Genomic DNA, 25,244 nt, shown 5'->3' on the forward strand with positions numbered 1-25,244 from the left:
AGTTTTGGATGCTATATTTGTTGAACATCTGTATTCTTTGACCACCTTCCAAAAGCATTTTGGGTCAGCCGAAGATCTCATGAGCTCCTACCTTAAGAAGTTTGACATAATGGATTTTGTAGCCAACCTCCAGCCCGGTTGTAGATTAAATGTTTACAGATTTAAACTTTGGCGAATGTTTGCTTTATTTATTTAATTAATTTACTTACTTTATCCACTGAATCCCCTCCTCTCCCCATCTTCTAGGCAAATATTGGAGTCTGATAACTATAGTCCTATGTCAGTTTTTGATGAAGAGACTTACAGATACATAACAGGGCAGTTTCCCTTCCTCGAAGCAGAGTTGGAAAAGGTGAGTGAAACTTCTTAAATTCATAATTTCATTACTGAGAAACAGAAAAAAAATGTTTCTAATGATAGTAAGAATACACAGAATAAATGTTTATAGGATGATGGGTTAAAACTGTAGATGATAGCCATAACAGGTAGAATATCAGTAGGGTGGTATGGATATTCACATGTTATGTTAATGGCTTCTTTTAGAACCTTTGTTCATCAAAATATAAAAAAAAATATGTGGTACTTTTTGACACGGGTGTTTGGAGTTTGTAACACTTGATAAAACTTGAAACTGCTGAATACTTTCAAATCTGTTTTGTTAAAGTTTTAGTGCCCACAGACTGCACTGCATTATAAATTATTAACATTAGGCTTTAAAGTTTCACAGGGTAGTGTTAACTGAGGTTTTCCATTGCCAATTTTTTTTTTAAAGTTAAACTTGAAGGATCATCTTTGCAGATAATGAGTAATTTAGTGGCTGCAGTCTCCTGCATGAGAAAGAGTGGTTCGTTGGTATCCGAGTTGCAGTGGTAGCCTAGGCTGAATTTAAGCACAAGTTATGTGATGGTTATGATGATGATTATATGCTATTTAAACACTGTTTCCATCTGGAAGTACTTTGCATTCCAAAAGCATGCTGGTAAGCTTAAGGGCCACATTTTAATATTATAAATATGAATTTGTATTCTTCTGTTTTGGGCTGAATATGCTTATCTTTTTAATAAACCTTTTAATCTGAAGTAGTTACTTCATTTGCTCTGCAACCTGTGGGGTATCAGATCCGACTTCGGATCCGAGGCGGCAGCTTTCCAAGCTACAAGATCCAAGCTCCTAGCTCCTCCCCCTACCCATAATCCCCTGCTAGCTGCTGTATTACCTCAGATCGTTTTTTGCAGTGGCTGATGTAGCTACTCTTGAAGAGCTCCTGGTTTGGTGAGATCGTGAAATTACTAAAACTCTCTTCCTTTCTATAGTTTTTTTGTAAATTTAATTGTGTGTGTGTGTGCAGGGCCCTTTTTTAACCTATCGGTAATTTAGTTATTTTTATAGTTAGTTTTTCATCTGTGTCACCCCTTCCCCTATAGTGTTTGTGTGTGTGTGTGTGTGAGACGTTTAAAATGGCTGAAGGGCCCAAAGCCGTTTTTTTCAAATGTACTGAGTGTGGCCAGAAGCTTTCACCTGCTGATGGCCACACTCAGTGCGTTTTATGCCTGGGGGTGGGTCATTTATCTGTGGCCTGCCAAATGTGTGCGGCCTTTAACCCCCGGACGATTAGGGATAGGAAGAATAAGCTGATCCTGGCGGGTAAGCTACCCCAGGAATCGGCTTCTTCTTCCTCTCCCTCCCAGGCTCAGGCTGCCTCGGCAGCCCTGGTGCCTTCTGCGCCTCTTGCTCTACCCGGGACTCAACCTCCCTCTTTGGGTTCGAGCACGAGCGACGCTGGTGCCTCTTCTACCAAAGAGAAGAGGCACAAGGATAAAGAGGGACATAAATCCCATAAAAGGCGGGCCGAGACTCAACCCTCGGCCCCGCCATCTAAGTTGACTAGGTCTCCCTCAAGGGTCTCCGGATCCTCCCCCTCTTGGCTCCATTCACCCAGTTTCTCACCGGAGCCGGAGGAGGAGGACCGGTCTCCCTCGAGGTCGTCGAGGCGTCCCTCCCGGCCTGCCTCGATGACTTCTTCTAGATCTACCAGAAGCCTCACCGAAGCGGACATGGATTGGATGATGCGTCGATTCATACAGACCCAAATGCAGATGGGGGTGCTCTTGCCTCCCCCCCCCTCTGGGAGGGAGTGCGGCCCCCATTTTTGCCCCAATCACTCCTTCTCTGACTCGTTTTCGGGTCTCGGAGTCGTCGGATCCAGGTCCTTTCGGAGCCGGGGATTTGTCGGCGCCGATAGCGCTGGTCTCTTCGACGCCGACTATGCCCTCGAGCTTGTCGGATCCGAGCTCTCGGGGCCGAGGGCTGAGCATCGGATCCGGGGAAGTTGGTGTGTCTTCGGCGCCGCTGGGTTCGGAGCGCACCTCTCTCTTGGCGCCGACCCCATCGGCCCCGACTCAGATCCCTACCTTGGAGCCGAGGAGACAGCTTTCGGAGCCTAGTGAGAGTAGTTCTCCTTCGGTTTTTGAGGTAGTGGAGAGGGTACTGTCGAGGTCCCCGGTCCGGGCTCCGGATCCTTCCGTACCCCCACTGTATGAGGGTCTATCTTCCATCATCCGACCATCGGGACAGCCTGCCCAAACCCTCCAGCTAGTTCCCGTGGATGAGCCCTCTTTGGATAGTCCCACCGAGGAGGTCCCTCGGAAATGTAAGTGTAAAAGGAGGCACCTGGACTCCCCTGAGTCCGTTACCACTGACATGGATTTAGATGAAAGGGAAGGTTCCCCAAGGTCACCCCCTGAGGATGTCTCCTTCGGAGACATCATGGAAATGTTGCGTATTAGAGGGGGGTGGTCTGCCCAAAAACCTTCCGTGGATGAATCCGTGTTCCTGGAGGCGTTTGAGGCAGGCCCATCTACCTCCTGGGTGTCCCCTCCGGCTGACCCCCTGGTAGACTTAATTACTACCAGGGCGTGGAAGGAGCCCGACACCGTGGAGCCAATTCCTAAACATCCTGATAAAGTCCTTAGCCCCCCTACAGATAGGCAGTCTTGGGCCAAGGGATCTCCCGTCAATGCCATGTTGGTGGCGACTGCCACCAAGAGAGAGAGAGCTCAGGAGAGTTCTTCGGTCCACCCGCCAGATAAGGAATCTCGAGCACTGGACCGTATTGGGAAGCGGATGTTTGCTTCAGCAACCTTTTCGATAAGGGCGCTGAACTATATGGCACATACCATCAGGCTACAGCGAGACTTGGTCAAGGAGTACGCTGCAGCCCCCCCAGAGTCCATGTCGGTCGGAGACAAGGATGTTTTTTCGACTCGAATGGCCAATCTAAAATCTATTTCGAATACGTCCATGCGGCTTCTCTCCCATGCAATGGAGGGAGCCGCTAGGGCCAGCGGAGCCGGGGTCGTCTTGCGATGTCACGCCTGGCTCTGTCTTTGTGACTTCGCGGATCCCTTCAAGGCGTCCTTCGTGAACACCCCTTTTGACAGATCTTCGCTTTTTGGCAAGACCGTTCGCGCTACATTGGTTCAAAGCGAAAAGGATGGGAAGACGCTGTCTGCCATTGGAGTCCGCTTCTCTAATCCCCAATGATCTTTCTCCAGGAATCAGAGGGGACAAAAGAAGCTATGGTTCCGTAAATCTCAGCAATCCCGTCCAGCTTTGGACCCCTCATCCTCTAGAGGCAGAGGAGGACAAGGTGGACGCCGGCCCAGAGACAGGGGGGGCCGCATAACTTCGGGTCTAGAGAGCCTTTCTCGGACAGGCCCGAGCAGCAGCCCTGAGGGCTTGCCCGACTGTCCCTCTCTGGAGGCAGTTGGGGGGCGGTTGACGGAGCACCTGTCAAATTGGGAGTCCCTTACCACAGATCGATGGGTGCTCCGTATCATATCCAGAGGTTATTTCATCCCCTTCTTAAACCATCCTCCCAAGAACAGACGCCTCCCTGATGTACCACCCGATCAGAGGGAGGCAGCAGCTTCAGAAATTTCGAAGTTGCTAAGAAAAAGAGCCATCCAGCCCATCCCCCCAGATCAGTCCAGATTGGGTTATTACTCCAGGTTCTTTTTGGTGCCAAAGAAAATGGGGGACCTAAGACCCATCTTAGACCTTTCCGCTCTGAACCTGTTCATACCCAAGGAAAAATTCTGGATGGTCACCCTCCAATCTATTCTCCCCCTTCTGCGGGCGAACGACTGGATGTGCTCCGTAGACCTCAAGGATGCGTACTACCATATTCTAATGGACAGACGATCCAGAAGGTTCCTCCGCTTCCGGCTAGGAGTCGGTCATTATCAGTTCAGGGTTCTTCCGTTCGGCCTCACCTCAGCCCCCAGGGTGTTCACCAAAGTCATGGCAGTGGTTGCAGCCCACCTGAGACTTCAGGGCTTTCAGGTCTTCCCATACCTAGACGATTGGCTCCTTACTGCCGCCAACAGGCATCAACTCTGCGTGGCAAGGGATTACACCCTGAACCTTGCTCGCACCTTAGGCATATCAGTAAACTTGCAGAAGTCCTCCCTGTGCCCCGTTCAGGCCCTGGATTTTATAGGGGCCAAGTTGGATACCTGTATCTCTTGAGCTACTCTAACTTCGGACAGGCTGAGCAGCTTGTCACGTCAGGTGTTAACCCTTCTTAGGAGTCCTGCCCCTCCGGCGGAGTTAGCCCTGAGGGCACTAGGGTCTATGGCGGCAGCGATCGGTCTCTCCCCTCACGCACGCCTGAGAATGAGAATATTACAGTCGACCCTACAAGTCCAGTGGTCCCTATCACTCCACCCGTTGAACACGCCAATACCACTGAACAGAGTTTGCAAGGACTCCCTTCTTTGGTGATTCTATGCGCGGGAACTCAGAGAAGGAAGGCCCTTGGTGATTCCCCCACCCCAAGCCACGTTGACCACGGACGCATCTCGCCTCGGGTGGGTGGGGGGGGCATTGTTCAGGCAGATCCGTCCAAGGCACATGGACGTCCTTAGACACCGCGTTGCATATCAATGTCCTAGAGGTGAGGGCGGTGCTTTTGGCGTTGCGAGCTCTCCACGACCTTCTCCCTCTGGGGACTATTGCTATCCAGACAGACAATATGTCAGTAGTCTGGTATATAAACAAACAGGGGGGAACCTGATCTTATCCCCTTTGTCGAGAGGCCATGAGAGTTTGGGAATGGGCGATATCCACCCACCGGTTTCTGATAGCAACGCACATTCCAGGATGGTCCAACATATTAGCGGACAAACTGAGTCGAGTACTTCTCACTCCTTATGAGTGGTCTCTAAATCCATCTGTTGCGAAGCAGATCTTCCGCAAATGGGGTTGGCCTCGCTGCGATCTTTTTGCTTCTCCTTTAAACACAAAATGCAGGGAGTACTTCGCAATACTTCCCCCCAAAGGGGAGAGTCCCAGAGACGCTCTAGTTCATGCTTGGCCTCCCGGTCTCCTATATGCATATCCCCCACTCCCACTTATGATAAAATTCATACAGAAAGCCTGTCGGTTGGGGAGCAAAGTTATCCTCATAGCCCCATTCTGGCCTCGGCAGACCTGGTTCCCCTACCTGCGGTCTCACAGTGTGGCTCCTCCATGGATTCTGGACCCCATGCCAGACCTGATCTCGCATCCTGCGGGTTGCCAAACCCCGAACCTGGTCAACCTCAAGCTTACGGCTTGGTTGATCCAGTTCCAATAATGGCTAGGACTCCTGGCATCTCATCTCCCGTTAAGGCCATACTGGTCGCGGCCCATAAGCCGTCTACCAGAAAACTTTGCAATAGTAAATGAAAACGTTTCTCCACCTGGGCTAAACACAAGGGCTTGGACCCATTCACAATCCCTATTCCAACTATTCTGGACTTCCTGTCACTGATCTTTCGGCAGGGAGCAAGTGCTTCTACAGTAAAGGTGCAGTTGGCGGCCATCTCCCATTTTCATGTAGGTGATGGCTTAGGGTCCTTGGCATCTGCAAAATTATACAAAACTTTCTTGCGAGGCATCTTTCTTTTGAGGCCGCCGATAAAAACTGTGGTTCCCCCATGGGACTTGACCTTAGTCTTACAAGCCCTGACAAGTCCACCCTTTGAGCCGGCGGCTTCGGTCCCATTAAAATTCTTGTCATGGAAAACGGCCTTCTTGGTGGCTATTTCTTCGGCCAGGAGGGTTTCAGAATTACAAACTCTGTGCATGAAAACCCCCTTACCTTATCTTTCACAAGGATAGAGTGTCCCTCAGGACTAACCTGTCTTTCTTACCTAAGGTGGCTTCAGAGTCAAATATTAATCAGTCAATAAATTTACCAGTATTCTTCCCAAACTTTCAGAACAGAGGAGAATACAAGTTGCACAAATTGGATGTACACAGACAACTATGTTTCTACTTGCATAGAACTAAAGATTTTCGTAAGTCAGACCAGTTGTTTGTATCCTTTGCAAGATCAGCCATGGGTAAAGCCATTTCCAAAGTGACTCTAGCAAATTGGATTTGTCAGTGCATAAGTCAGGGGTATATATCGTCAGGCAAACCGGCCCCTATTGGAATTCACGCTCATTCTACAAGGTCTGTAGCCACCTCAGCAGCCTTTTGGTCTAGGGTTCCCTTGGATGACATATGTTCAGCAGCTACTTGGTCTTCTTCTCATACGTTCATTTCTCATTATAAACTAGATATGATTTCGAGAGGCAGGGCTTCTTTTGGTTCTGTGGTGCTTCGGAATATCCTTCCGTAAAGGCCACCCAGGTTCCTTCTTGAGTAGCTGGGGACTCTGTCCCACAGGTTGCAGAGCAAATGAAGTAACTACTTCAGATAAAGAAGTTATGTACTCACCATAACGTTCCATCTGAGTAGGTACTTCATTTGTCTGCAACTGACACCCCCTGCCATCCCCCGAACCTTTCGGGATATTCTGGTTACCTGTAAGTTCTTGCCAAGATTTTACATCTAGTGTATTCCTCTATCGAGGTGATTAGTTGGGTGGTACGGCAAAAAGTCGATCTGAGGTAATACAGCAGCTATCAGGGGATTATGGGTAGGGGGAGGAGCTAGGAGCTCGGATCTTGTAGCTTGGAAAGCTGCTGGCTCGGATCCGAAGTCAGGTTGCAGACAAATGAAGTACCTACTCAGATGGAACGTTATGGTGAGTACATAACTTCTTTTTTCTATTTTATGCAGCAGACGTTTCCAAGAAAATTTCCATTTTCCGAATTTGTACCTAAAGTTTACAGTCAAATTAAAGAATTTATTTATGCTTCTCTGAAGTTCTCAGAGGATCTTCACCTCAGGTATAGTATGCATTAATTTACTTAGTGTCCAACTTATGAACAAAATGTGGAGATATTTCCAGAGTTGGAAAAGTGTTATGATCTTTATTCTTTGTTTGCCAAATTATTCAGAATTGGAGGACTGCAAGCTAGTATACAATTTCTGTTTTTCATTTTGATTTCTTGTCCTATCTTTGAATGGCTTAGATGAGCAGTTTTAAAAAATGGGAATTAGACTTCCTTTTGCTCAATAAGTCAGTTAACTATCAGTAGGTTTAAGCACCTCTTCCCTTCTTACTAGGTCTCTTGAGACCATAATCCTTACCAGAACAGTCACTGGTGTAGCTGCTGTGCAAGAGGTATTTCTAGAAGTGGACAATTAAGCAGCTGAACCAAATGTGACAAATCTTTTCAACCTATTGCTAACAGCACTAAGGTTTAGAATAACCATAAACGGTAATATAAAACTGTTTTAAATCCCTTGCGTCTGTCGAATAGTGATTTTTTTTTCTTTTGCTCTTTTTTTTTTCTTTTATTCTTTCTTTCTTGCATATCTGTTACACTTTGGCTTTACCTTCCTTAGCTGCACAATCCTTTATATTGAGTATGACTGAACTGTGAAAGTAATTTCTTTGTAGATTGTTTGTCTGTGCTACAGGGTAGTGAACTGATTCACAGGATACATTTTAGCTGCAAGTTCAGGAGCAGAAATACAAAGTACAAAGTGAAGAAGTAGATTATAGTAGATAAATTATAGAGAAATTAAAAGATCAAACAAAAATAAATTTTTGACAATTAAAAACAGAGATATTAAACTAAAGGGAGATTTACAAATAGTTCTTGGTATTCAGTAATGTTGACAAGTTTGTTTAGTGCTGGGTCTAGTTTACATGTGCATACCTTTTATATTTTCGGTTACTGTTATAACTGGCAGGCAGGCTTGTGGGTGCCATTCATCAGGCTCAAATAATGGCAGTAGTAAACTGAATCTTTTCAGCACTGACTTGTAGGATGAACTGGACCCTGCAGCTGAGCTGAGAATTTTCTTTTTCTTTAAAATCAGTTGAATAAAATGGAAATGCGTCTGCGATTCATATTAGTAGTTAGTGAAATACAAATGTGCTTTTGCTTTAAAGGGTTTGTTGTGTATGGACACTAAGTCAAAAACCCCGCTCTTGTGAACATTATTACTGTGCCCTCAAAAATCAGACGTGCAGATGTCATCTGACAGCACTTAACATGTTAATCATGATTAACAACTATAAGTAGTTCAGTTTGTTTTCATTGGTAGTTTAGTTTTTATGTATAGACTTCTTCAAAGTGCTAGTCACTCAGATGGTGTTAATTTTAGTTGCAAGAAAGAAAGAAAAAAAAAACATTTAAAGCAGAGCTATTTTTCATTTTACCCTGTCTTTGCATGCTGTATAAGCTTATTTAAGTTGTAAAATTATATTATCTGGGTTTTTTACTTGTAGAAGGGCAATGAGAGACACTAATAGATCAGAGCAATTGCTACCTGTTTTGAAACCTTAAATTTAAATGGGAACTATACAGTATAGTCAACCCAGTTTTAAAAAGTAGAAGGTTCATCATCTGTATGAGCAAACAGAAGCTTCATGAGTCTGATGATGATAATTTTCAGCAGTTTTGAGATTTGCCTTATGCATTTTAAAATATTCAGCATGTCTTTCTTGTGACACATTGCCTTTTCCATGACTTAATGTTTGTGCTTTTAGTCACTGTTTCAATTAATTTTCTAATATATATATATATATATATATATATATATATATATAGACTGTCTTTATTAAGGGCTATCAGTTATAAAGTATGTTGACTGTTTTTTGATTTTTCTGTCTTTTTTTTTTAGTATTCATTGTAATTTTTCTTTGGTTGTTGTATGCTTTTACAGACCATGCTTTGGTTAAAAATTGCATTTCCTGGACAATTTTGAAGTATTTTTATAGGAGAGTTTTGCCCCTGTATTGACTGTAAATACACTGCCTTTGTGGTTGCTGCACCTCAGGAGAAGGGCAAAAAGATATGCCACATTTTGCAAAAATGTTTACAAAATCATATTGGGGAATATTGAATGTTTCCCTTTCTGTTTGGTATAAGTGACCATTACTGTTTATCTACTGTATTGTGGATGACGACTTATTTTTTCTGTAAGGGTCACCTCAAAGCAAGAATTTCTCTGGTTTGTTTTATGGCTGGATGCCTTCAGTGCAGAGTCTGCATGAACACGGGCTAGCCACCCAGTGGTGTGAACCTTAGCTCTAGATGATTGTCATGGTTGAAGTGACACCCTGACCCCTTTTGCAAGAATAGGAAAAAGGGGTTGTGGATGGATGTATGGTCTCGTATAGCAGTTAACAGTAGTAAGTCTTTATCAGAAAATACTTGGACAGCTTAAGAAACAATGGCCCACTGTTAAATAAGGCTTCCAGTGATATCAGTTTGATGTTAGTCTCCCATTTAAAAGTAAGTGGTGCCTCTTCATTTTTTCACAGCATCTGTGAATATTGCAGTACTCAGAATTGCTTTGTGTCTGTTACTTGCCATTAATCTACATTTTACTGTGTTTTATTATACTAGTTTTCATACATTATTTTGTTGGTATATATATTTTAATTTGTTTTGGTTAACATACTTGCTTAGAGTTGCACATTATGCATATGATGACTGTGAAAGAATTAAATTCAGGACTACAAGACATCACTTAGTAGCAACTCATTGCATTATGTTCTGTGCCAGGGTTTTGAATCATTAGTGACTTGTTCATTCACACAGTGTGTATGTGGAAATTTTGAAGAAGTTTTTAGTTCTATCATAATTGTGAACTGGGTACAGATTTTAGAAGTCCAAGCTCAAATCCTCTGCCAGGTCTCAAAGCAGGCCACTTGCATGTCTTCTGTTTAGTTTAAGACTACCCAGACATGAATATTATAGCCAGACAATGAAATAAAGTTAAAATGATTTGTCTAATTTGTAAGCAGAGCAATGTACATGCTTCTCAGCATAACTATACTATAGTTTTCTGTAGATGGCGTAGCAACTGATGATGAGTTTTGCATATACATTTCTGATTTATTGATTATAGCTGTGTTGTGATATAAATACTATACTAAATAAAACCTAGGAAGGCTGCCTGTTGTATGCATAGTAGTCTTTCATTTTATCTGCTAGGGAGAATAAGTTAATTTGCTTATTCATCATATTCTTCATTTGCAGCCCTATTTCATGTGCATTAATAAGAATAAAACAGAAAAATCCCAGTAACACTTTCTATTAATATATACATGCTTTATACAAACAATTTCTATCATAACTCTATTTACAGTCATGCATTACAATTTACGTGTAAACTTCATTTTCTGCCATCCTACTTATTTTAGTCACCTGCTCAAACTTTATTTTGTATATATTGTTTCCAAATGAGCCATTTCATTTTTATGAAATTTGCTTCCTGCTGTCCTTTTAATGATCTTCTATCTAAACCTTTTACGTCACAATATTCAGTACTGTGGGCTTAATTTTTGATTTACATTGATTTCCGCTTTTGTAAAATTACTTTTTTGTTTGCTAATAACATTAAATTTGATAAGGCCTCACTATGTCTGGAGACCAACTCAGTAACTTAATTTCCTTAATAAATATAATGTCTTCCCCCAAACAGTTGTGTCAGGAGATTCTGTATGGAGACCTTAAACACAGTTAACTGTACCCATTCCCCAAAGATGTGTTTCAATTTTCTGTCTCATTCCCTTCACATCTTGCAGAAAAATCTCTAAGGTATATTAAAAGTATAAAGGTACCTTTGTGAACACTTCTTTGCAGATATCCTAATTCTTCTGGACTTTGTAGCATACTCAGAGGCATTAGAAATGTCCTCCTACTTTTCTTTTGTAATTTGTTCTAATTTTCTTTTCCAGTCCTTTGTAATCTCCTCTATTTGGTTCTTATAAATGACTGCATAATAATTTTATGCCTTACTATTTAGCATTTTCTTAGTAGCATCTTCTGTTCTTGGTTCCTCAAGAAAACCTTCCACAGCTGATCTTTTTACTCAGTACTATTCACAGTCTCTCTGTTTCCTTACCTTTATTTCTGCCAACAGTAATTGGTACAGAAGGCAAGCTTTATCCTGTAGCTCACACACCTGCTTGACTTCATTTCACTGTATCACTTTTTTTTCCAGTTTATTGCTACCATTAGCATGGTTCCTTTGTTACTTTCCTCCATTTAATTCTTGTCATCTTTTGCCTGTTTTTCGTATCCTTGGTTGCATATATTCCTGTTTGTAAAATTTCCTTTCTTTACTCTCTCACTAACTTGTTCTTTACAATGTTGTCTTCCAGTTTATAAATGCAGTACTATTTATAATTACTCCTATTGTCCTTGTGAGCTTGTTTTCCTCAGCCGTGATCTCATTGCATTCCTTATATTTCCACCTTGTTCCACTATTTCCTCTTCAATCTATATCCCTCTGTGTGCATTATATATATATATATATATATAATATGTATATATATATATATCCGTGTGTGTGCGAGCATGCACATATATACACATATACATAAATAGTCCCAGTTGCATAGCTTTAAAATATCCTTCTGATCATGTAGTCTTAAGCCATTCTGTTCTGTGGCCAGAATTAATGTCTCACTTTACTCGTCCTCTTCCCTTTCCAAATAAATTTCTTCACTTGTTATTAATTGCTATTTATGACTTTTTCCTCTGGCTGATAAAAGTACGCCTGGTCTACTTACATGACCAAGGGAACTAAAGTATTCTTACTGTATGTATTCTACTGTTCATGTCATTGACCATTAGTTTACAGTATCTTATTTTTTAGTAATCATCTCCATGGTCTTTCCCCACATATCTTTGTCTGCTATAACATCCTTTTTAATCCATGCACCTAAATCCTTTTTTGTCTTCCCATAAATATGGGTTTGAATTAAATCATGTGTTGGTACATAATTTACAGCTGTAGTCTTTGTTTTACTTTCTTTTATTTTATATCCTCCAATACACAGAAACTGTCTTAAAGTATCCCCCAACACCCAATTGTCATTCTCAAGATTTGTCAAATACAAGATATCACCATCTCCAAATAGTGTTTCTTGACTACAACACTCATTATATCACCAGATTTGTGACTCTTATCTGTTTAGCTAGAGGCTACAAGTCATCTGATCATATATTCTACTTATTGACTCTGTACTATTTGGAAACACAAATGCTAATGTTGCCCTGTTCCTGAGTTCCTAACAAACCCAATTGGATGTTTTCTTTGCATCCAAAGAGATCAACAGCAATGGAGTTTTTTTTTATATTCCAATTCCCCTGAATCATTGTTTTGTTAATATTATTAAATTATTATCTCCATTCTACAAAACCATATGTTCCTATATCTATTAGTGTTGGTAATATTTTGCTAGTCTTTCAGCTAATATAGACTTAATTGCATTGTAATCATGAATCAGTCTATATGATGCAAGGTCTTTAGGGCCCTTCAGTAAGACTACCATCACTATCTTCTTCTACAATATGGGTATTTCTTCCCTTTCAAAACATCATTAAAACAGTACATTCCAAAGTTTCAACATCCTCTTTCCTCCTGACTTTCACAATTCTGTGGGAATTTCACCCATTTGTACAGATTTGTGTGGTGTTTGATTATGCATCACATTTTTTATTTATCCTTTGTTTGTCCTGATTATTAATTGCTGAACTTAAGTATTGCATATCTTAGAAATATCTGAATTTTCCAGAAACGTTTCTTCCAATTTCCCCACTCATGCTTTGCATAGATTTTTGTAAAATTGCTGAATTATCTCCATTGTCTCTTCAGGATTCCTAATTAGTCTTCTTGCTGTAGGTATCCTGACTTTTGCCATTGCTCTTTCAACTTTCTGTTGCCTAAGTCTTTGCTAAGAATATTTGTTCTCAGTGATTAGTGTCAAAAGAAAGTTATTGAACTGCAGCTTTCTTAAACCTATGCTTACATTATCCATATTATTTCTCTGCAAAGTTATTCTTCTTGAACTTTAAGCCTCCCATTTCTCTGCAACAGTTTAACTTTTTCTAATGCTTTTAAAAAGTTTTGTTTTTCTCCAAAACCCTTTCTGCCTTCTGCTTATTTTATTTTTAAAGTCCTTTATTCTATCTTGTCCACTATTGTCTTAATAACTCTCAGATTTTGTTACCCATTCCTTAAATTCCCCTGTTAATAAATATCCAGGGAAATACCTGTCGATTTTGTTTTATTTTAGTTCCTTATATTGTTATTTTAGTATGTTTATATGTATGTGCAGATGATGTTATTGGATGGCTCTAAAATATTTCAACCAAATATATCTGCTTTTGTGATAAATAATTTCTTTTCAACCAAGCTCAGTTGTTGTGTATTGGAGAGCAGCAATATCAATTCTTTCTGAACAGTTTCTAGTAAAATAGCATCCTGTATATCAAATACTTTCATATACTTTTTCTAAAAATCTGCATTCTGTAATCATAATTTCACTTGTGTGACCGTAACACATCCTTATTGTTATACACTAAATTCCAGTAAAGCTCTGTAAATAAAATACCCTAATGAAAACAGTATTTTCCCAAAATTCTCCTGAGTTGCATTCCTGCAGTCTGATGGAAAGTATAGAATACATTTCCTGGTAAAATTCTTTCCCTGACCATATCTCCTCCCTGTCACAAATCTTGCATTGTTGTATTTCTTCTTTTATGTTTAGATCACCTCTTTCCTGATATCACACTAAATGTCCACTCTGAAATTCTCTTTTTATTTAACTTTTATGTTCTTTTCTATTCAAACAAATCTCCTGTATTATGACAATTTACACCCTACATTTTTAATGTAATTCTGAACTCTTTAGTGTTTTGTTCACCTGTAAGGTCAGTTACATTCTGTGTTAAAGCTGACAGTGCAGCCATTCTGTCTTTTAATGTTACAGTGGCTTATAATGCATGAGACGTGTATCTATTTGTCTATCTATATTATTTCTGCCAGTAGCATATGCATACCTTTTTATCACTTGACCAACACATCTGTTGTTAATAACCATGTTTAGGATTCTGAGGAAAAAATACATTTTCTGACCAAAAAACAGGAAATTTCCTTCAGAAAAAATGTAAATCATAGAAGACAATCCCTATCAGGAAGTTTTCTGCCTAGCCTTGAAAAAGCGTTAATGGAAGGTCGATCTCCTGAACCCTGCAGAGAAGCACAGTCTTAGTAGGCAAGAAGGTTCTGAGTTTTTGGTTTTGCCTAACCATTGAGTTTATCCTGCTTTCCTCATCCAGGGTAGTGTAAAAACTGTCATTATGTCTGAAAACAGGCCAGTGGGGCTAATCCTCGTGAAGATATTTCATATAGCTTAATCTATTGCAGCAGTTATCTATTTAAACATTTACTGTTATGGTAGGTTTACTCATACAACTATACAGTCTGCTGTAAAGGTCACTTAGAATGCATTGTCTGAACAACTCATGACTGATCTCTCTGTCTCGACTATATTTGTTCAACTATATCAGTTCCACTAGACCATCCCTTCACCTACAGTACATTTCCCCCTAAATCTCCTTTTGGGTAAGAAAAATGATCCTTCACAATATACTGTAAAACTGCAATTTATCTTTCATTATTTGTTTTTTTTTATTATTATTATTTTAACTTACTTATCTTGAGGAAATGAAAAAATAAAACCCCTGATTTAATCTACATTCTTTAATTTATTCTACTAACCATATACTTATCAAAAATAAATTAACTTTTAAGTTTATGTAAGCTATTCTATACACGCTCATAACCCAGCATCTATATGTTGTAACTTTAATTTTGTCCTTCCATGTCCAAGCTTTTCTTCTCATACTAAAATGTTATTAATAAGTTACTTTCCTTTTTAAAAGATTCTTTTTTGGCTTATTGTTACTAATCAAGGATGCTGACCTACACACTATGCATTGCTGTGATTATGCTTTTATGCCTTGCATTTGAAGAGGTGCTTTCTTGCCTGACTGTTACTAATCAAGTTAACTAGCTCACAGAAAAAAATCAGTCTGTCCTCTCCCGTCTTCATGTAACTTTGAACAACCTTATTTAAATCCACACTGGACTTGGTCTTGGTGAACCTTTTTGACAGTATAATGTGAAAACCTTGTAGTCATGATTAAAAATGTAAATAGGCCTATGAGAACATTTGTCCATCAGAGCTTTCCCTTCTTTTCTAAACACAACCAAAACTACCTGCTTCCAAGAAGTAGGTATCTTTCTCTCAAAATATTTGTACCACTTTGTTTGCTTTCCTGTTCCAAGTTTTTGTTGGGATACCATCTAACACTGGTGTTTTCCTTGTCTTTTGTAATCTGGCAGCATTCTGCATTTTTTCAGGCTTGACAGGGGTCATTAATATATTTTTTGTCATGTGTTTTTAGTTTAAATAAGTCTCATTTCCTCAAATTATTATCTATTCTTTCAAGGCCTATTTTGTCCCTCATCTGGACTGTAAATCTTGCAACAGTTTTCGCTCACTTCCATTAAACTTATGTAGTTTCCCAGTTTCATGATTTCTTATTTTTACCACCATTTTGTGTACTACCTGCAGTCTTCTTAAGTCTTAATATTTATGCTTATGCTAAGAGCTTAGATATGTTCATCAAATTAATCACCAGTCATACCTATATGCCAAGGATATAATAGCCAGCCAGCCAGCTTCCAAAGCTTCAGGGCACCTTCTGCACACTCAGTGTCAGACACTTCAAGCTAAGCTGACTAAAAGACAAGTTTGGGTATGAAGTTGCCCATAATTTTACTTCCACTGAAGCGTACACTCCTTTGAGGTTAAGGATCGATTATCAGTTCATTTGCTAGGCAGAAAAGTTCACTTTAGGGAAAAAACTTCCATTTAATAATTTTTGTTTATTAGTAATACTTTGCTGTTCTGGAAAAGATATTTTAAAGCTACAAGTTTGTGTTTTAATGGGGTCTATATTATATTAGCGAAAATCCCATTAGGCGAATACAAAAACACCGACACGTATTGCGCGAACAGCGAATATGCCGAATGCACTAAACCGAGAAATTCAAAAAGTCGAATCCCCATAGTCGGCCAGCTCCACCTCCTACTACATACTGCCTACCTAAACAAAATAAATAAATCACATACATACACTAACCAAAACCCTACTTCTAACCCTAAAGTAAAGCACCAAAACCCTACTTCTAACCCTACACTAAACCTTACATACATTACTATGCATGTACTTACTTTAACCTGCACCCTAATCCTAAGGTCCGTAACTATCACACACTTACCCTACAGAGATATACCAAAACAAAATAAATAATCCACACGCATACATTTAACAAAACCCTACTTCTAACCCTTCACTAAACCTTACATACATTACCTATCTATGCACTTACCTTAACCCGCACCCTAACCCTAAGATCCGTAACTATTGTAACTATCGCACACTTACCTTACGGATCTATACCATGACACTTCGAATTTCGCGGTTTTGGACATTCGGTGTTTCCGTGGTTCGTGCAATACATGTTGCTCTTTTCGTATTCATGTAAAAGGACTTTCTAGCATCTAAATAGAACTTATTTTAATGGACTGTCTTGAGACTGTACTGTATTTTTAAAAGGGCGTGCTCTTTTTTTCCTGTCATTTTAAAACTTGTTTAAAGTAAATTAAAACCACTTTTTCTAAGGTGAAATTGTGTTTATTTTACTTTGTGGTTCTGGGAAAGTGTTCTGAAGTCTTTTAGTGTGTTTTTCTCTGAAAAAATTGCTTTTAAAGACTTAAAAATTTTACTTGCTCTTGCTGCTTGCTTCCTATGAGAAAGAGGGGCAATTTTCATCTTGACCTTGGAGCAAACTGTTGGTCCCTCTTTCAAAAAAAAAAAACACAAAAACTTTAACTGTTGCCACCACAGCAATCCAACAATTTGTAGCACCTACAGCCACTATGGACTGGGGGTTAGCCACTTCCTCTACGACTCTTGACGGTCCTTGGAGATGGAACAGGGAAGCATTCCCTGTTTTGTCAGAATGTTGGACTCATCGTGTGGAAACTGCTGCTGCCATTTGTAACACTATTGGCTCCAATTATTTTGTCAAAAAGAACAGAAAAATCAGCATGTATCTACTCCTCAAATTTTGTTAGACAGGAGAAGATCAGTGGATCTGGCTCCAGGTTTTATTCAGGTTTTTGATTCTTCTTATTTATTGCTTTCAGGGAAAAGAAAGGAGGATACCTCTTTTCCTGAAGATATTCAAGATTCTGAATCTGCACAGTAAGATGAAGGGAGGGATGCAGGTTTTCTACTCAGTTTTCTATTTTACACTTTGAGAAGAGCCCAGTTTTTTATTCTCCCTTTGGGGGTTCTTCTCTCTTTTAAACTATTTCCAGAATTTGTCAAATGTTTTCAGTGTAAGTATACTGAGGTTTCTCAGTCTCTCAGAAAATTGTATGAACTGTTTCAGAAGGATTTTTCTGAATCTTTACCAGTTCCTCCAGTTCTGTTAGCATTGGCAAATGTATGGGTGTGTCTGTGCTTGCAATTTCTTGATAGCTAGACTGCTGCCCCTAAAAAGGCGGTTAGAATTTATAAAGTTCCTCACTCTTTTTAAGTTTTATACACTCTTCCCAAACCTGATCCAGCAGCTATAGCTTTAGTTAAGCCTTTTGCTGATTAATAGTTAATTCCAGTCTAACTCTTTCTGTTGAAGTTTGGCATGTTATTTTATTGAGTTTGAGTTTATTCTGACTGATTGTGAAAGTGTGAGGAATGTTATGTTTCTTCTTGTGAGAAAAATCTACTTTAAATTATTTAGTTTATTCTGTTGTAATAATCATTGCTATCTGTTTACTGTGTGCGTGTGTGTGTGTGTGTGTGTGTGTGTGTGTGTGTGTGTGTGTGTGTGTGTGTGTGAGACTCAGCTGGTAATTCTTCCAGGGCTGTGAACTTTGGTACTGTTTTGAAGAGGTTTGCCTGGCTGCATTCTCAGAACCTTCCAGATGGATCTGAATGATGAGATTTTATTTTCTCTTTTAGATAGAGATCCAATTGTTGGTTCCTTTGGTACAAAAGTGATCAAAAGTGGGATGGAAAGAGTAAGTTAATCCAGGGAAACCTCTAAGATTTATCTGCTCTCCTTTTTTATTAATTTTCTAAAGGATTCTCTGAGCCTTCATCCAGTTTTGGTAAAATGGCAAGGGTGTTCCAAAATGAATTCAGGAATCCCAAGACCAAGAAGAGCCCAATTAGTTAATTTGATTTTTAAGGAATCTTGTTCCCTCCTCCCACCCTGGCCATTTTCCCTTTCAGAAAGACAGAAGCTCCACTCTTCTGTTGGCAATGAATAGTTTCAGACAAGTGGGTTCTGAAGATCATTTTTCAAGGTTATAGATGGCAGTGAGAGAATACTCCTCTTTGCCAGGGGATTATTCCTCATCCTCTTGGCCAGACTATTATTTCCACCTGTCTTTCATACATACTATTCCAGGAAGTAGTAGAACCACTTCTTCTTTCCCATGTGGGAAAAGATTTTTCTTCAAGGATATTTTTGCTGCCAAAGAAAAATGATGACTGGAGACCAGATCTGTATCTTTCCTCCTTAGATTTGTTTGTGATGGTGCTTAACTTCAGAATGATGTCACTTCACAGTCTGTTCCCTCATCTTCCTCATGCATGTTTCCTGGTAGTACTACTTCAAAAAGATACTTATTACATTCTTTTTATAAAAACTTTCGGCATTTTTTATGAGTCTGTATCTGGATCACATTATTATTTATCTGTCTTACGTTTTGAACTTTCCACCTCAACAAACAGGGTTTAAAAAGTGTCTAGCTCCATTCATATCTTGTTGCAGGCTACAGAATGTTGTTATTCTTTTTTCCCATATTTAGAAATTACTTGCTTATCCTTTGCACATTCTTTTTCAAAGTGTTAGGAATGTTTCACTTGTGTGAGAGACCTCTTATACAGGCTGGGATTCCAAGAGAATATTCAAAAGCCCTTTTTGACTGCTTCACACAGTATTGTGTTTGTGGGGTGTCAGTTGGGCTCCTCAATTCAAAGAGCTTTTCTTCCACAGGAAAAATAGATCTCTACCTAAATTTATTTGTAAGGTTCAGACTTCAGTGACTGCAAAGGAATACCTTAAGATTTGGGTTCTTATGGCATCTGTGATTCTCATGATAACCCTGGCAAACCTCCACATGAGAAAGATCTAATTGTATACGAAATCTCTTTTGTCCCAGCATCAACATCTCTTGTCTTTCCAAATCCCAGTGCTGAGGTTTGTCAGTAGAGAAATTACTTGATGGAAACAGCAATTATCCCTAAATTCAGGTCTCTCTGTCCCTCCCTCCCTGTTTCAGAGCAGTCATCACAGATGCCTATGACTTTGCTTAGGAAGTAGTTTCAAGAGAGATAATAATACAAGGCATGTGGAACACCTAGGGCAGATGCAAGCACATCAATATTAAATGGATGTTTTCCCTAATGAAGGCAGTTAGTTAACCCTCTGAATCATCTTTAGTCCCCAGGACCTCTTCAAGTTACTTCAGACAATATTACAATCATGTGGTGCATCTACAAGCAGGGATAAGCCATATTGTATCCCCTTTACAGACTAGCCATATTAGCTTTACAGCACACACTTAACATGCAGGCGTCCTTCATTCCATCAGAGCAGTGTTGTGTGACAGACAAGCTGAGCAGGACAGGGCCAGACCCTGATATCCTAACTTATGCAACTAGATCAGGAGGTCTTCCCAAGATTTGATCCATCTGTGGAGAGTTCCTCTGGTAGACCCACTTTCTTCTTGTCTAGATAATCACCTGGTAAGATTCTGCTCCAGGACTCCATGCAAGAAGGCCTAGAAGACGGATGCCTTTTCTTTTCCTTGGACAGGAATGTTCTTGTATGCTTTTCTACCCTTTGCACTAATATCCAGGGCAGTTTTGAAGATTCAGAAGGAATTCCCCAAGGTCTTTGTGGTAGCTTTCTTTCTCTCCCAGGCAAAAGTAATGTTCTTCCTTCTTATGGAAATGAGAAATATATCGCTAAAAACTGCTGAAAAAGAAGTCCGGATCCAATGATGGGTGCCACAAGTATAAAATAACGACAATTTATTGTACTAAAAACTGTAAGGTTAAGCGCTTTTATCTATTACATAGACTTCATCAGAACATCACCTCAACTTACACACTGGTTTAAATATACCAGTCAATTATTAAAACCAATCAAACTATTAAAACCTGACATCATCATCTTAAAGTGCATTATGCAAACTGAAATTCATCTTACATGATTGTAAAATACATATCACTTGTATCTTACATATTGTAATCAAATTTAGTATTTATGGACATAGAGATAAATAGAAATATACATCATTGTCAACATCACACTTTTGCTTCCAGAATGGCCTTCAATGATATACCATCATTTATCCCTGGATGAACAGTAGCATTCAAAAGAATTTGCCATCTGGTTTCTTTCTCATTTAACTTCTTGGTAATACTACCCCCTCTTGGATTTCCTCTTATTTGCTCAAGGATTGCAAATTTGAATTCTTTGCATCCAGGACTTTTTTTGTAAATGTCTGTATAAGGCATTTGTTTAATCTTTTTTCTTTATACAGTAAATATGGTTGTATATTCTGTTTGACACCTATCAGTTTTTCCCACATAGAAACAGGAGCATGTGCTGCACTTAGCCAAATATACCACATGCTGTGTACGACAATTGCCATTCTGAAAGTATACTACAGTCCGGTTTATATTTTCCAACATTATCTCCGTAATTTCCATAATAGCGTGACATTGATTACAGTTGCCACATTTGTATGTTCCACCTCTCCTAGATTTTTTCCTAGATGAAGAAATATTTAACTCAAATACATTTTTTAAGATTAAAGCCTGTTTTATATACAAAGGATTGTTGTTTCCCCATCAATTTGTAAATATTGTCATCGGACTTTAATATATTCCAATTGCTTGTAATAGTATTCCGTATGTCCTTGACAAAATTTCCATATTGCAAGATACATGACCGATTATATTCATTCCGAATTTCTGAGGTATCAATATCATTTATCTGTACATTACCATTTCCTTTACCTAGCAATGGTGTGTATTTTGTACCCCATTCAGACCTAACATATTTTATAGTATTGTCAATAAGGTTATGTGGGTAACCCCTTTTCAGAAACATGTTCCCTATAAATTTAAGTTCTACTTCCATTTCTTTTAACACTGAAGTCATCCTTGCCACCCTAATGCGCACTGTCCTTTAATTATACTAGCCTTTTGTTTGTACGGATGACAACTGGAATATTCTAAGTATGTGTTACTAAACATATTTTTCCTATAAATTTTAGATTCAAAATGACCATTCCTCAGTATATATGTATGTATCCAAGTATGAAATACCTTTAGTATCAAAATTATACGTGAATTTTAAGTATTCACTAGAGTTGTTTATATATTCAATAAACTGCTTCAACTCCTTCTTGGAACCATTCCATAACATAAAAATATCGTCCAGGAACTGGCCATAACCCTTAATAAATGAATTCCACTTACTTTGGAATATATGTTGCACTTCCCAACTCAGTAACACTAAATTGGAAAATATGGGTGCACAAGCTGCACCCATTGCAACACCATTGCTCTGTCTGTAGTATTCCCCTTCATAAAAAATATAGTTGTCTCAAAACTACCTCCATAAATTCCAAAATTAAAAGAATTCTATCCCATGAAAAATCACTATATTTCTGAATACTATCCTTAAATCTACGTAAACCGTCTCCTTCTGGTATACAAGAGAACAAGTCTATTACATCAATGGTAACAAATATGACTTCATTATTAAATTTATCAGGAGTCAACTGACCTAAAAAAAATCACATGAATCAATAATAATATGATGTATTTTTTTATATATACATTTTAACCACCTGTCAATCACATTTCCAAACGGGAAAGTTTTTGACTTGTTACCTGAAATAATAGGTCTGAATGGGGGGGCCCATTTGATCTTTGTGGAACTTAGGTATTCTCACCATAGTAGCCATGACTGGGTTTTTTACTTGTACAAATTCATATAAATCAATATCAATTCTATTTTCCAATAATAAATTCTCTAAAAATAAATCAGTCTTGTGATATCCAATATTAACTTCATTTAGGGATGCTGTTTCATAATTACCTGAATTTAGTAGTATAGAATGTATTTTATTTACATATTCTTGCTTATTGTAAAGAACAATTCCACCCCATTTATTGGGTTTCATCACCCTAATTTGATTGTCTTGCTGTAATTGTTTCAAAGAATAAAATTCCTTTTTAGTTGAATTAAAATTCATTTTTTCTTTATTAAATTTATTGACTAATTTATATAATTCATCAGTCACCATCTTTTCATATGTAGCCAAAGTAGGGTTCATGGTGGAATAAAAGTACTAGTCTTTTTGAAAGTATTATGGATTTTTATTCTGTTGTTGTCTTGGAAATGTACTGCCAAATTTAATTTCTGCATGTACAACTTGAATTCCGCTATATAGTCCACAATATTACAACTGGAAGTCGGAACATATTTCATCCCTTTAGAAAAAAGTTTAAAATGTTCACATCCTAATTTAAAATTTGGGTATTTAAACACACTAAAATCTCCCATGCTACAGTGAACCTGTGTCGCACAATGCTTTCTTCCCCCATCATTTACTTGGACCTCTCATAAATCTCTCTTCCCGCCAAGTGTTGTTTTCCAATGCATACTGTTTCCCCTGTGTGTCCTGCTTGTATTCCCTTCCTCCTAAAAAATTGTTATTCCTATAATTATTATATTCACAATTTCCTTCATACCTAGTATTAAATTTTTCCTTTCTATTGTATGTCCCAGCGGAATCTCGCCTATAGCCATCCCATCTATATGCTAATTGATTTTCATACTGTTTTATATCCCTTTGTAACTATTTACATTTCCTATGAAATTGTTTCTGACAGTTTTTTTCAACCCAGTCATACTGTTTATGAAAAAATAATTCCCATTCACAAAACAATAAGTCTTGAGTAATTATATCATTCAGATGTTCAGTGTCAGTAAATAGTGCACATATTTTTTTATCATTACATTTCATTATGAATTCAATAAATGAAAATCCGAAGCTTTCAAACAATTGATTACATTCCAATATATGAGAGTCATCTAAATCTATCCCTAAGGGCTGTTTGAAAAATCTCAAGCCCATAGGTACAACTTTTACCTCTATACATCGCTTTAGGTACATATTGTCAAGCTGTAAACTTTTTACTGTACCTAATTTTTTACCGAACTCATAAATTAAATCCTTTAAAGTTCTATTGTCATCCTTACTTTCCATAACATGTATATCCAATCTAAATTTACAAGAATTATTTTCAAAGTCATAATTACATTTAAAAAAGTGTGTCCAAACCATGCTGTTTGTAATTGTCTTTAACACTGTTGGAGATGTTACACTTTTGTTGATTAACAGTACCTGCTTCAGCGGCCAGTCCTGCCACAGAATAAGTCTTCTTCGGAACTGTCCGTTTAGGTTTAGCCCCAGATATGTTAAACTCGTCCTCCGATTCTCCGTCGTCTCTCCATTTAAAACACTCACTAAACCGGAGACCGGCGACACCGTTGGAATGTTCATTCATGCTTTTCTACCCCTTGCACTAATGTCCAGGGCAGTTTTGAAGATTCAGAAGGAATTCCCCAAGGTCTTTTTGGTAGCTTTCTTTCTCTCCCAGGTAAAAGTAATGCTCTTCCTTCTTATGGAAATGGTCAGGGGTAATTACCACAAGCTTTCTCACAGAATGGATCTACTCACATGAGATTAGAGGTGCACACCTTGACCACAGTCAAAGTTGACTGCCTGGTTGCTAGAGTTTTAATTCTCTTTATGCACCTGTTTATTGAGGATATGCAGCAGGTACTAATGGAGCCAGGAAAGTCTGCTACTAGAAAATCATATAATAGTAAATGGAAAAGGTTTTCTGATTGATGCCAAGAACTTAACCAGCACCCATTGAGGGCTTTAACTGTTCTCTGGTTTTACAATATTTGTGTGTTGCTATCCTATGGCCTTTTTTTTTTACTCCTTTCCCAAAGTTCATTTATTGGCCATTTCAGCATCCCCTGCCCATAGATACTTCTGTTTCAAGACGTTCTCATGTCAGAATCTTTTTGAAAGGAGAAAAGCTGACACTTGCTCCATCTGAATCTGCTAATCTGGCTGACCTGAGGTTCTTAATAAGGAAGACTATTTTACTGATTGATTCGACCTCTGCAAGAAGGATATCTGAGTCCCAAGCTCCTTTGATGAGTCAACCCTATCTCATTTTCCAAAGAGACAGGAATTCTTTGAGAACTAATTTATCTTTTATGCCTGAAGTGGTATCTGGGTTACTTTAAGCCAAACTATTCATATCCCCATTTTCTTTATTGATCCTAAAAATGAGGAAGAAAGGATACTCCTTACCTTGGATGTCCAATGACAACTCTGGTACTATCATGACAGAAATACATCTTTCAGACCTTTGAATCATTTCTTGTGAAGGTAAGAAGACAACCTTTTTAATTTATTGAGCTTTCTATAAGAAATTGTATTAACTTAATCTTGTTGTTCACTATTATCCTTCATATTCTTAATCCATACATCTCCCCTGGTCAGCTGTGTTTTTATTTTGAAATTCCTAATTGTATGTGTGTGTGTGTGTGTGTGTGGGGGGGGGGGGCGTGTTGGGGCATGCTTGCAGGGCAGGAGTCCATTTTAAAAGAAAGTGGTTCCTTACCAGTAGATCCTTCCATAATTTGCTTAACTAATTGCAGTTGAAATAGACCCATATGTGCAGCGAGTTTAGTTAGTTTTAAATACTTCCCTTCCAGGGTCAGAGGCAATGCCCGGCACATATTCCTGCAATATTAGCCTACATTCCATCTCTGTTTTGCTTTCTTCTATGTTGAAGGGA

General features: G+C 38.9%; 1 protein-coding gene across 2 annotated transcripts in view; it reads left to right on the forward strand.

The window, feature by feature from the left end:
* EXOC6B (exocyst complex component 6B) overlaps nucleotides 1-25,244 on the forward strand; it is a 5,967,963-nt gene that overhangs the window by 3,239,122 nt on the left and 2,703,597 nt on the right. The window contains exons 14-15 of one of the 2 annotated variants that reach the window (XM_044063970.1): nucleotides 247-352; nucleotides 7,114-7,223. In XM_044063970.1, the coding sequence (XP_043919905.1) occupies nucleotides 247-352; nucleotides 7,114-7,223 (216 nt within the window). The remainder of the gene's footprint in view (nucleotides 1-246; nucleotides 353-7,113; nucleotides 7,224-25,244) is intronic. The other variant, XM_044063971.1, reaches the window with a different exon arrangement.

The sequence above is a fragment of the Protopterus annectens genome, chromosome 2.part2 (genome assembly GCF_019279795.1).
Source record: "Protopterus annectens isolate FY-2018-M chromosome 2.part2, PAN1.0, whole genome shotgun sequence".
Lineage (NCBI taxonomy): Eukaryota > Metazoa > Chordata > Ceratodontiformes > Protopteridae > Protopterus > Protopterus annectens.